The following is a 13,657-nucleotide window of genomic DNA, read 5'->3' as shown; positions in this document are numbered from 1 at the left end:
TAATATTATATAGGTATGTTTTTTTTTTTTTTTTAATTTTTGTTTTTTCTTACCACAATTTCTTACCACAACTGTTGTGTGTTAAATTTATCGACCTAGACAATTTGATATTTAATTACAATTTGATATAAAATTAAGAAAAACTTGTGTGATTACATTAAGTGAAAGTAGAACATAGTGGTTGGTAACCTTTACGTTTTTAACTAGGTTTTATTTTTAGAAAATTAGGTGTTAAGGTAAAAATTAATTAAATTGGTCGTTAGAAAATGTAAAAAAAGGTGGTAATAAGATTACTTGCCTTTGTAATCATAAAAAATTTGGGTATTCTTAAGTATTAGTAATGTATACTCGAAATATTTAGGTAGTGATAAAAACTCAGCAATTAATTTTTTAAGGGAAACTAAAAAAAGTAAAATTTAAAAAACTTTCGACAAATATTTTGGGTACGGGACCCTTAACCCGCACTTAAAACATATCTAAGAACACTTTTCATTAAATTACCTTTTTCTTAGAGCCTGCTCTATACTGAACCGATTTTGAAGATTATCGCCTATTTTTTAGTTGTTCCGAGTACGGACCACTAAATTCGCACTTGAAACATAGCTAAGAACCCTCTCCATTAAATTATCTTTCAAACGAAACCAAGAAAATCAAAATCGGTTCCTCCATCATTAGGCACTATGATGCCACAGACAGGCAGACAGATAGACAGACAAACACACACACATAGTAGTCAAACACCCCTTTTTTGGTTCGGGAGTTAATAATAAATACAGAGAGTAAGAGAGTAAGGTAAAAAATCGGAACGTCATCACCTTGGAATTTTACGAAACTTGTGCCAAACTCGGACCAACTTTTTTATTGTTAGAATTTCAATGAAAAACTTTTCTTTGATTGATTCTTTTAATAATAACTTGTTGTTCATTCATTATCTAACTTTTTCTATAATATTAGTGAAATTTAATTTCATACATAAAATTTTTCGACATAAATCATATTTATAGTAAATATTACACTCGGAAAAAGAATATAATAAAATTACTTAAATATTATTTTTTACAACTCTACTTATAATAAAATTTCAATTAGACTAATTTTAATCGAAAAAATTTCATAATTTAATTTAATTTTTTTTAAATAATTTATAATAATTTATGCTGCTGAAGATGCGAATAACGCAAGAACAGTAGCAATAAAATAATAAAATTCAAATTTTTATTGATTTTAAAACAATTATTTCTTTTGAATGTTGCAATTAAATTTAAATAAAAATAAATAAAATATATAATTTAATAACACTTATGTTGGTTGTACCGTTTTAGAAATTGAAAAATAATTGTAATAGAATAAATAAATTCCGAAGCATATGCAAATTAACTTTCTTCATATTTATGTTCTATTTAATTTCCTGTTTTTGAAAACAGTTTAGAAGGAAATGTGCTTATTTTTAAAAATATTAAAATATAAGTACAAATTTTATAAAATTAACCTAGCTCTAATAATTTTCAAGAATGTGGAGTCCTGGCCCCAGAATTAAGCACATAAATGATAGCTAGCGAAAAACTGGCATCACAGCTAAAAAGAATGACCCAAAAATAGTGGCTTTCAAAAAAAATTTCAATCAAATCGCATCAAATTTGCCTGTGTTATCAAAAAAATTGAATTTTTTAACTTTATGACGTCATCAAAATCCAAAAAATTTAATTTTGCTCTATCACATCCAAAATTTATCCAATTTTAATAAATCAAGTATGTAATCCTACTAAATTTGGGTCATACTTTTCAAATTTGTGATTAAAATTAACCTAGCTCTAATAGGTTTCTAGAATGTGGAGTCCTGGTCCCGGAATTAAGCACATAAGTGATAGCTAGCGAAAAACTGGCATCACAGCTAAAAAGAATGACCCAAAATTAGTGCCTTTCAAAAAAAATTTCAATCAAATCGCATCAAATTTGCCTGTGATATCAAAAAAATTGAATTTTTTAACTTTATGACGTCATCAAAATCCAAAAAATTTCATTTTGCTCTATCACATCCGAATTTTATCCAATTTTGATAAACCAAGTATGTAATCCTACTAAATTTGGCTCATACTTTTCAAATTTGTAATTAAAATTAACCTAGCTCTAATAGGTTTCTAGAATGTGGAGTCCTGATCCCGGAATTAAGCACATAAAAGATAGCTGGCGAGAAACTGGCATCACAGCTAAAAAGAATGACCCAAAATTAGTGGGTTTCAAAAAAAGTTTCAATCAAATCATATCAAATTTGCCTGTGCTGTCAAAAAAATCGAATTTTTAACTTTATGACGTCATCAGAATCCAAAAAATTTAATTTTGCTCTATCTATCTGGAGAATTTCATTGGTAATTAATAAATATGATAGGTAGCCAAAAAATAGATTATTTTCAGAGGAAATAGAAATCATTCTTTTTTTAATTGAACGGCAAAAGTTATATTAATGACAAAAATGATATCATTTTGTAGAATTTTAGTAAAAAAATGGTATTAAATTTAATAATTTAATGAAACAATTTGTTTAAAAATAACAAAAAAACATAACTAATATAAAAATAACAAAAAATAAAACTAAAATTTTTTTTTTCATTAAATACTTTGATGTACAAAATTGTAATAATCACCGAACAATGACATCACAAATTGTATATAAATATCCATAAAACATTTTTGTGGTTATGTTACGCATCAATAAATATTATATTATTATGATTATATATTGGTATTGATTGATTATAATTGATAAAACAAATATGATTTTTAAAAACAATCTTGTTTTTATAACAACAAAACAAAATCATTTATAGATAAAAACAAAATATTGAATTTTAATTTATGATAGAAAATAAATTGTGGGATACTTATGTATTTTCGGTGCTGCCCTCAGTGGTGAAATATCTACTCAAATATGTGACATCATAATGGCAAAAATAATATGCATTAAATACTAATTTGTTGATGGCTTTCATAGTAGTTGTAGGTTATGTTACCATCAACTTTATTTATACATATAATAATTACATACACGACTGTTGTTTTTACCAATATTATGTCATTAATATGGCCGATAGCGCTTTTGCGAGAATAAAAATGTCAAGAAAGCGTGTTTATTTTGCCGAAATAAATTTTTTACAAATTGTAATTTGTAACAAATTATAGAAAAATTTGCTTATTATTCCTTGTAAAGTAAAATAATAATTAATAATAAATTTTCATTATGTGCTAATTTTGCAGTAAAACTAAATTAGAATTACTTAATGCATTTTTTATTTTTGATGCTAATTTTGTTTTGTGAATTCTTTTTCATTATGTGCTAATTTTCGAGTAACAAATTTTCCAGTCATACATTGATTTTGTGGTTGTTGTTGGAAAATTTATTTTTATATAGAATTAGAAGAAATAATTGCAATTTAATATAAAAATAAAAAACAAAAGTAGTTATTCTGAAGTAGTTATTTATTTCAAAAATTTTCAATAGTAGCAAAACTTTTATTCTCTTCTGTTTGATCACGATCACCCCAACCCCAAATTGAAGGTGAATATGATCCATCACCGGTTCGTTCAATACGCTTTTGTATCATATCATCCGAAACGGTTTTAAAATCGTAAGCCCAACCGATTTTTCCAAATATATTCTTCAATACAAATGTTGTAACATTTATACGACCGCCACCAAATTCACTGGCTCTATAATCCCAGGGGAAAGTGTGATGATAGTTATGCCACCCTTCACCCAACGTTATGATTGAAAGAAACAAAGTTTCTCGACCGGTTGTACCTCTGAAATAATAAATTAATCAATAGTGTTTTTAGCCGGCGTGTTTTTTTTTTATATTAAGTATATTAGCTTACATGTCATAGGGCTGGTTTCCCCAGAAATGAGCCCAACTATTTACAAAGAATGTAATGTGTAGTGAAAAAAGGTAACGCAATGGCACAGCAACAAACCATGAATTTGTAAGAGTTTCGTTCCAGAAATACCATGGAATTACCGTTGGTAAGAAAGCGAAAAATAAAAATAACATCCTGTAATAATATCTAAAACAAAACTTATTTAATCACTGTAGTAATGAGGCAAATAATTGTATCGATTTCGTTACGTATTTTGTAGGAAGAATTTCTAGCTTAATATTACTAAATTAGAAATATATGGCATAAGAAAATTTCAGCATAGTTTTGCAAAATTCCATCACCGGTACAAAAGTTCGCCTTCCATGAAGATTAAATTTTTTATAAGCATAAATTTATTTCAGTGTTATAAAACTTACCTTATTTGAAATCTTACGAATGGATCACTCTTTATATCGGACATATCAATTGTTTTACGTTTTTCTATTTGGTCTGGATGTGCCTCAATCATTAACCATCCGATTTGTGAAAAAAAGAATCCACGTTTTGAATTATGTGGGTCAGCATTTGTATCAGTATATTTATGATGTAATCGATGGTATAGTATCCATCTGTATAATGTCTCCTAATAGCGTTACAAAAATTTGTAGTTGGTTCTAGTTCTAGACATGGATATATTTGAAAATATTCGATTTTTCATCCTCACTTTCACGCTTCACCTTTCCACGCCCGAAGGTTAAAAATAGATAAAACAATTCTTGAAGCGGGATATATATAGTGTTAAAAATTAAGCTCAATCGATGCAGGCCTTTTTAAGTTTTTGAAGCACGCACAGATACCTATTGTGATACTTAAAATATGAACAGGAACATAGTGTTTATGAGAGGAAAGAAAAAATTAAGTAAATATTTTATATAACCGCAACTATTAGAAGTTCTGTATCAAATATTCATTCTATGATACTTGATTTTGTACGAAAATTTTTTATACTGAATTTCTTTTAGAAATCTGTTAAAAAAATTCAAATTTCTTTTTTCAATGGTTTGCCAATTTCTGTCGGTTCGAACTTTACCTATGTACCTTTATAACCATTCAAATTTTTCGTACAACGATAAAATATAGTTTCAGATTTTTGATTTGTGAAAAGAATAATTAGAATTAACAAATTGAATCACAGGGAAGTTGAATGAGGAATAATAAATCAGAACATTACAAATTATAATTATGAAAATTACAATATAACCTACCTCAAATAAAAATATTACTTTAAAACAATAAATAATGAATAAAAATTCAGGATTTTTACCTTGATCTTGTAAGTTAAGAGTTGTACGTACTTAAATGACATGTATAATTGACTTGTAAAAAAAAATAAATTAGAATTAACATATGAAACAATAGCAATTAATAACCAACAAAATTTAACATGTAATTATGCACTACCAATGAATCTTTAATTATGCTATTGTTAAGCCTATGCTTGTCATGCGCTGTCCAATGTCATCAAATAAAATTTTTTTTTTAAACATTATATTTTGACTGGGTTTGGTTTTGGGTATGGGGGTATGGGTATGGAGGTTAGCGGGCCATGCTCGAGGATCGCGCCTCGAAGCAATGGTACAGAGCACCTAGCCAAGTAGACCCTTGTACTACGCTATCCCCGCTACGCTTTTCAGTGGCTATTATAACCAACTGATGTACTGAAACCCAGGATTTGCCTAGCGCTGAGTTTCCTAATTTCTTCTGGTTCGACTATGGCCGGACCAAACCATTTCCTTCGCTGCTGTATGAGCACCGGGCAGTAACAGAGAAAGTGGATCGATGTTTCTTCTGAATTTTCTCCGCATCTGTCACACGCGGGAGATTTATGTCTTTTTCCAATCTGATGTTGGAACTTGTTCGGGTTATCATGCCCTGCGAGTAACTCTACGATGACTCTAATATCAGCTCTGTTTAGTTTCAAGATCTCCTCATCTCTGTTACCGAGCGAGTTTCCTTTATCCAACAGGCTTTTGAAGATTCGCCCTCCCTCGTAGCTGGTCCATGCCTTTAATTGTTGGTTTTTCAGATTATCTCCTAATCTGTTAAGACCTTCTTGGTATGGCATCCTCGCAAGCTTTTCTTGAGTGGGAGCCATGGTGGTTCCCAGTTTGGTTAGCTTTTCTGCTCTCTCATTACCGTTCCAACCAGAGTGTCCGGGGATCCAGGTAATATTGACTTTATTGTGCCTCGCCAGGTTGTTTAGACTGTTTCTAGTCTCCTTGACGAGTCGTGATGACACTGTACAGTTTGATAGCGCTTTGAGTGCTGCTTGACTGTGCAGATACTATATGTAGCCAACTTAGCTAAACATCCTGAAGTAATTATGTATTTGAGGTTATATTGTAATTTTGATAATTATAATTTGTAGTTGCTGAAGAAGTGTCAATAAGAGACGAAACGTACAATAAGATCAACTGTCATGTTCTGATTAGAATTCTCTTTTGTAAATATTATAAATGAACCCTGGAAAATCCGTCATTGAGTATGAATAATTTTCGCATGGAAAATGCTTGCAGGATCCCGTTTAAAAAATGCTTCTGAACGTAAAAGTGCAGTTTGCCGGTGAATAACCCGATAAGATATTGTTAAAACTAATTTATTTTTTGACGAAATAGACGAATAACAAAAATATTGACGGAATAGTTTCGGAAAATTTTTATCATATAATTGGGATCAAAATTAACAAAAAATGTTCTTAGACATTTTCTCTAAACCATCCTGTTTTCGAGTAAAAATTCGTAAAATTTGAAAAACTCTGGCCTAATGGAATGTTAAGTGTTAATTATTAATTGTTAAGAGAGCACGCAAAAAACCACCCAAAAATAACGATTTTCTATTCTATAGATGCTAGAAAGATTGGTCATTTCACCAATCGACTTGAAATAAAGTCATATTAACAGAAAAGTTCAAAAAATTTCATTTTTCGCAACGCAACCCCTTCGTATAATCCGAAAATGTATTCTACTTACTTGAAATGCTATAGTTTGGAAAATTACCAACAGCAATTTCAATTGCCATTTGGCTTTGTACGCACGATGTGACCATAACCGATGAGATCCAGCCGTAGCGGAGAATAATGCTACCAAATATAGAACAAAAGCTGAAAATTTTAATGGTTTTATTATTATTTATTATCAATTACTCCGTTAGCAGCAAATTCATAGTATCGTTATTTTTTTACTTGCCAAAAGCAGTTGTTAGTAATTTCGCCGACGTGATCATCAAATAAATGCCATAAATTGCTTGAATATGAAATATGATGAAGAATATTATATAATCCCAACGATATTTTCTTTTATATTGTCTATCTGGTTCATATTCACTTTTATGTAAAACATATTCGTCTTGAAGGGGACTTGGTGACATTCTATTTTCAAAGTAGTACAAAAATAACTGATCCCACAAAAAAAAATTAATAACTTTTTTAAAATATCAGATTTACGGAATCGTTTCTTGAAATTTGAAGATTAAAGCAAACAAATATTGACTAAAATTAACGAAGACAATTTAATAGATACAGTAGGACGCCGATTAATCGAATCGCCAATTATCCGAATTGGCGTAATATAAAAAATTAAAACCAAGTATGTATGTAATTTTTGTTTTGTTTTGTTGGAACTCGTTGGAGTCCAGATATATTTCAATTGTTATAGTTGAAAGCTAGAGGCAAGACACTACATGTTTTGCGACGTTGGAACGTTTGGTTTTTTTTGCAACTCAATAGCAGTGAATTACATACATACATAATTAAATTTTATTTATTCTTTCAACAAATTAGAAATTACTACTTCAAATAAAGTTTATTCTATGTGTGACAATTATTAGTCGCTCTATTAGCTCACCAATTCCAATTGTTTTTGTTCATTTTGATGCAAATTTATTTTGTGAATTCTAAATTTTCATTATGTGTTAATTTTCGACGCACGTATTTTTTTAAACGTCGATATCGCGAGAACAAAAAATGATATCGACTTCGTTGAGGTATCGATCGAAGCATATTGAAGGCAATATGATCCGAAAAAGCATTTCATAACATTCGATCTAGTCGTTTTAAGTTGGGATAGATTTTTCTTAAATGTTTTCCTGACCGTAATCGCGCGAACAAAAAAAAATCATATAGACGTCGTTGAGGTGTCGATCGATGCATATTAACGGCAATATGATCCGAAAAGAATTTCATAACATTCAGTTGAAATTTTTATTATGCTGGAAAGCTATCCGCGTGGATCTCAAAGGTCGAACTAGGCTCTACCCACGGCTTGTTTCATACTGGATAAAAAATATAAATTGACATATTTTAAATTATTTTTAAAGTATTCTCAAAATTCATGGCAAGCTAAATCGATTAAAAAAGTTTAAGTTTCCTCAGTACTTGTGATTTGACACTTATATTTTTGATTTCTCAGTCTGATGAGTCTGGTAGCAGTTAAAGGATAAAACCATTTTATATGCATTCATAAACTTATAAAATAGGTTTGAATATAAATTATAATCAATTTTATATTATAAAACAAGTATGCATACAAATTTTTTTCTACTCATCGTAATAAAAACTTGATTTTAATAATAATATCCCTTGTTCATACAAAAATACCAATCTCTAAAGACAGCAGGTATATCTAGACCTTAGATCATCTATTAATAGATAGGCCCATCGTGTTCCAAGTATGTACATTTTTGCTTCACAGAAAAGATTAACAAGAACAACAATACAATATTCAAACAACGGACAGAGAAACACAATACCAGAGCATGGTATTCAATGCGCATGATCGTATTGACGGAAATCAGCTACTTCAACAGTTACTGTTTGTTTAAGTAATTCTGTGTTAAAGTTCTAAAAACTTGTTAGATATTGTTTTATTTGCAAGGGATATTTTAAAGTAGACTGGTGTCACAGGTTAGAAAAGTTTAATTATTAAATGGCAATTATGTTGTAAATATGCGCCAGGATATTATATTGTATATTAAGTTGTCATGCGCATTAATAACCATGCTCTCTCATTTATTATCCTTGTTAATCATCTTTGATAGGTGGTTCTCACTCTGTTGCCAGTTCCATTGTAAATATTCAAAGGTATACCTAGACCTATTGAAAATAGACTCATCACATTAAAAAACAAAGACAACACAAGTTCAATTTAATAAAACAACATTCTACATAACTTTATCTATTAAATATTCAATTCTAAGTTACTTACAGATTATGATTTAATGAGTCATAATACAATATACTATTTTATCTGTATATCCTAGCATGGTGCATGCTAAAAAGCTCTTGCTGTTCATGTATATTGATTATAGTTTTAGTAAATATGTAAGCAAAACATCTTGTTTTGAAATCAAGTGAAATTATAATTTTATAAATGAATAAAGTTTGTTATTTTATTGACTGTTTTATTCAGTTAATAATTATAAAATGATCAAATATTAGAACTTTAATTTGAGACGCTATCTAATGGTCCTGTTTTGAAATATTTTCTAGAAACAAACTCTAAATGAAATATTCATCTGAAACTACACGGTAAGAAATGCATGGCATTTACTACAATGCTGGTATGGTATAGAGACCGATACATATAGTACACGGTGATAAATGCATTGAGTTATATTAGTATCTGAGTATTATCAAATACTTTTTGAGTATCTGTCTTTATACCATATGAGCATTGTAATAAACGCCATGCATTTCTTACGGTGTACATTACAGACTTGAATAGGGCCCATCCAACAAAAGTATTGTGGATTTTTCCAACCAGTATGGGCGTCAGAAATTCAATTTCTTAAAAACTTTTTCTAGAACCATTCAGAATTATCGGCATGAACAAAATTAAATATTAAACTTAAATATATGTATTTCTTATAAAAACATTATTATATTATTAAAAGTACTTGTCAGACAAGTATCACAGGGTCGATCGGATCTCAGATCCAAGTCGATTGAACGACCAACGGACGGTCAATTATTGTATTACATTTTACTATCATCAAGAACAGTTGTTTCAATACCGCAATGCAATGTTTAATATCGATGTCGTTAATCTAATAAAAGAATGAAAAAACCAATCATTTTTTCTTTGAATTTAAACTGTATGTTTTTAATTTCCTTTCCAGGAATTTTGATAATCACTTTGAAAATTTACAAGAAATTAATTTTTCTGTATTTATGAATGAATATCTATTAACCTGAGAACAAATTTTTGGCGCAGGACTCCACAGAAAATTATTATGCAATCAACACAAAATTTGGACATATGTTTCGAACTTTAAATTCTTAAATTTTATTCTGATCGATATTGCGCGAACAAAAAATGATATCGACTTCTTTGAGGTGTAAAATTACAATCGAGTAAACTTTTTATAACTTTTTATTATGCTGGGAAGTTATTCGTGTGGATCTCAAGGATCGCACCAGACTCTATCCACGGCTTGGTTTTTTTTTTCGAATTAAATTAATAAATTTTACTATTTGTTCGAATCAATTAGATACTAATAATGTTTGTTATTTTATTAACTAATAAAATTCTATTTAAAGATAGAAAATATTTTATGCTATTTAATAACTACTAAAATTTAACTGCTTTTTGGATGATTTATGAAAAGAAGTAGATATAGCTATAATCTATACTTCAGGCTAAACTTTAACTGTAGTCGATAGATAATACATCTTCCCTACGGCATGCTTTCGGATTAATAGTATATTAACATTATGTAAGCGATTGAGAAAAATACCTGTTGAAATTGCGCTATGATTTAATTATACTTCGCATAACAACTTCTTTGTCCTCGAAAATACTAAAATGATGATTGAATAAAAAGCCATTCAAGTGCAAGATATAATACTATGTAATTTTTAAGGATGTACTAGCGCCAGGGCAATTTTGGATAAAAGGCTTGCTTTTCTTTTAAATAAGAAGTTGGACTAAGTCTTAATCAAATCTGAAAATTTTAGAAAGGGTCACTAGAAAGTAGGCATATTTAACATTGTTCTTATGGTAAAACGGTAGATGGTTGAAATATTTTTATAGATTTCTCGAAAACTAGTCGGTGGAAATTAAAAAAGATTTATTTAACTTTAAGTTAAAACTTTAACAAATTATTGAAAACAAAAAAAAAACCCATTGTGCCCGACTCATTAAGGATGTACAACGTCAGCAGCAAACTAACACCTACAAAAAATACAAAAACTTACCTAATCATTCATTGCCGCGGTAGATTTTCGATGCAAATTCTAAATTTTATCGAATTTGTATTAAGCTATTATTAAATTATTATTCAAAATAGTCGACAATAGTGAATTAAATTAAATATCAATTAACCGTAGCGGCAAATTGATGTAAAACACTTAAAATTATGCTTCTGTCATTCTACAGTGTATGTTTTAAAAAATTAGGCACATGTATATTATATAAAACATATACTTAGTGTCTAAAAAACAGTCTAAAACTGGTAAGTATCTCGAAATTATAAAGATTAATTTACCAATACAACTTTTCTACCAATTATAAGACTATTTAAATATATATTCAGAAGCGGATTGGATTAGTGGTTGAGTCTTATGATCTACTACACATACTGTATGTTTAACGGATTTTAATTAAAAAAAAACTTACTTAACGGAATTTGCACCAAAAAAAGAGTCTTGTAATGAGTATTGTTATGAAATAACTTAAATTGATTCATAAAATATAATTTTGTTAAATCTTTAAAAATACATTAAACATCTTTTTATTCGTAACTAGGTAAAAAAACCACAACTGTATTATTGTAAATTAATAGTTTTAAATTACTTCAATTTTGTAACTAATTTTCTTTGTTCATTGAGTGTTAACCTATTTTTTTGTTGAACACTTTGAGAAGGCTATTGAACATAATTAACTTTAAAAGACAGGATGTTATTTTTATGCCATGCATATATGTAATATGCAAGGTATACTAAGTTTAGTCCCAAGTTTGTAACGCTTAAAAATATTGATGCTATAAAAAAAAGTTTGGTATAGGTATTCATAAAATCACCTAATTAGTCCATTTCCGGTTGTCCGTCCGTCCGTCCGTCTGTCTGTAGGCACGATAACTCAAAAACGAAAAAAGATATCAAGCTGAAATTTTTCTCGAGTACCCAGGACGTAAAAAGTGAGGTCGAGTCCGTAATTGAGCATCATAGGTCAATTGGGTCTTGACCTAGGGGTCTGTAGACCCATCTTGTAAACCGTTAGAGAAAGAACAAAAGTTTAAATGTAAAAAATGTTCCTTACCAAAAAATTTTTTGTTTGAAACATTTTTTCGTAAACATCACTGTTTACCCGTGAGTGCACAAATTAGGCGTAAATTGTATAGTATGTATTATATAAAATGTATATGTATGTGCAGTGTGAGTCATCAACAGTATTTATGCATGGTATTTCAACAATTAACTCAGTCAATTGTTTGTTTTCACTTGTTGTTAAGGTAGTACGAGCACCAAGACAATTTTAGATTTAGGATTGAAATTATTTGTACCTTATTTTCAACTTTAATGATGAATTTTGTTATAATTTCATGAATATAGATGAAAAATAAGCATAAAATTTTTCGATATCTACCTTGGTTTTCGAAATATCAAAAGTTACATAATTAAACAAAATTTTCAATTTTCGATAGAAAATATCTCCAAATATCGAAAAATATTATTCATACTTTTCGCCTTAGAAGAAGCACGAAAATCAGCAGTGAAAATACGTATGTGCCACCCCGTTTCGAGAAAAAATCTCTAATGCCACCAACTTTACTGAAAATCTTCCAATTTTCTAGGCTCCTGTTTTGACATTATTCACAATTATATCGTTTTTTCTAAAATTTCCTGTATTTCGAATAGGGAGTTTTTCCGGCTTTAAGTGTATAGAAATTTTCATTATTTTATCGGTAACTATTCAATAATATTACTTTAATAGTATTGGCCGTGTAAGATTAGTTATTAGTAGAGTCCAATTTTATATTTATCTTAGAACAACTGCAAATCTTTCACTTTCTTAAAATTTCTAATGTATTTTAAAAATCTCATTGATACTTTGATGAAAACGCATTTCAAGGCTTTGTCGATCATTTATTGGAAATTAAACTGTAATTTATCCAATCATCGTGTAATTACATCAAAGAAGCGTCTCAATATATAACACACTAAAACATATTTGTAATAAAATAAATTGATACCATTATTATTATAAAATAATGTATGGTTATTATTATAACATATAAGAAATGATTTAAACATTTTGTAATTATTTTTTCCCTTGATAACTAATTATTAATTCCCATAATACATTCAACAAATCATCAAATGAACCAACTTCTTGTTTTTTTTTTTTTTAATAATATTATTGCAACCTGTTCAACTTTATTCCGCTACTGATATTGTTGATGATACCTGCTGCTGGCCTGGCTTGGTGGCTTTAACGATAATGTTTTTTTCTCTTTCTGTTGTTTTTTTCTGATTCTATATAAAATACAATTCTGGTTAGAAAAAAACAACGATGTAAACTGTACTACATGTAATATGTATTACACATGCTGACTTGCATTTTTGTTATAGTTTTTTCAAAAATACCAATACAAAAAGCGGTTTTATCGAAAACGGTGTTGAAAAATATTATCCAGAATGTTCCGCGCTTTATTTATAGAAAATAGATTTCGGTCAAACTTGATTACATATTTGAAGGCAAGAATAATACAAAATCAATTTTAGATGGATTTAAATGACGTCACTAGGAAT

At 29.0% G+C, this 13,657-nt stretch overlaps 2 protein-coding genes across 2 annotated transcripts in view; one reads left to right on the top strand and one right to left on the bottom strand.

Annotated features, from left to right (window-relative positions):
- Positions 1–13,657, top strand: part of LOC123290559 (protocadherin-like wing polarity protein stan) — a 75,674-nt gene that overhangs the window by 34,766 nt on the left and 27,251 nt on the right. The window lies entirely within an intron of this gene.
- LOC123290539 (acyl-CoA Delta-9 desaturase-like) lies at positions 3,480–7,275 on the bottom strand. The gene is made up of 5 exons (XM_044870761.1): positions 7,095–7,275; positions 6,879–7,009; positions 4,287–4,492; positions 3,871–4,056; positions 3,480–3,798 (listed from the first exon to the last, which is right to left on the bottom strand). The coding sequence occupies exons 1-5, from the start codon at positions 7,273–7,275 to the stop codon at positions 3,480–3,482; spliced, it is 1,023 nt and encodes a 340-aa protein (XP_044726696.1).

This window comes from Chrysoperla carnea, chromosome 1 (genome assembly GCF_905475395.1).
Source record: "Chrysoperla carnea chromosome 1, inChrCarn1.1, whole genome shotgun sequence".
In the NCBI taxonomy this organism is placed as follows: domain Eukaryota; kingdom Metazoa; phylum Arthropoda; class Insecta; order Neuroptera; family Chrysopidae; genus Chrysoperla; species Chrysoperla carnea.
Note: the sequence above shows the minus strand (reverse complement) of the source record. Positions and strands in the feature narration are given on the sequence as shown.

Excerpts from the sequence above, each read along its gene's own strand:
- LOC123290539 (XM_044870761.1), bottom strand. The coding sequence starts at position 7,275 with ATGTCACCAAGTCCCCTTCAAGACGAATATGTTTTACATAAAAGTGAA. Across the intron at positions 7,010-7,094 it reads ATTACTAACAACTGCTTTTG|CTTTTGTTCTATATTTGGTA; the intron begins GCAAGTAAAAAA and ends TAAAATTTTCAG. Across the intron at positions 3,799-3,870 it reads GGAAACCAGCCCTATGACAT|AGGTACAACCGGTCGAGAAA; the intron begins GTAAGCTAATAT and ends TTATTATTTCAG.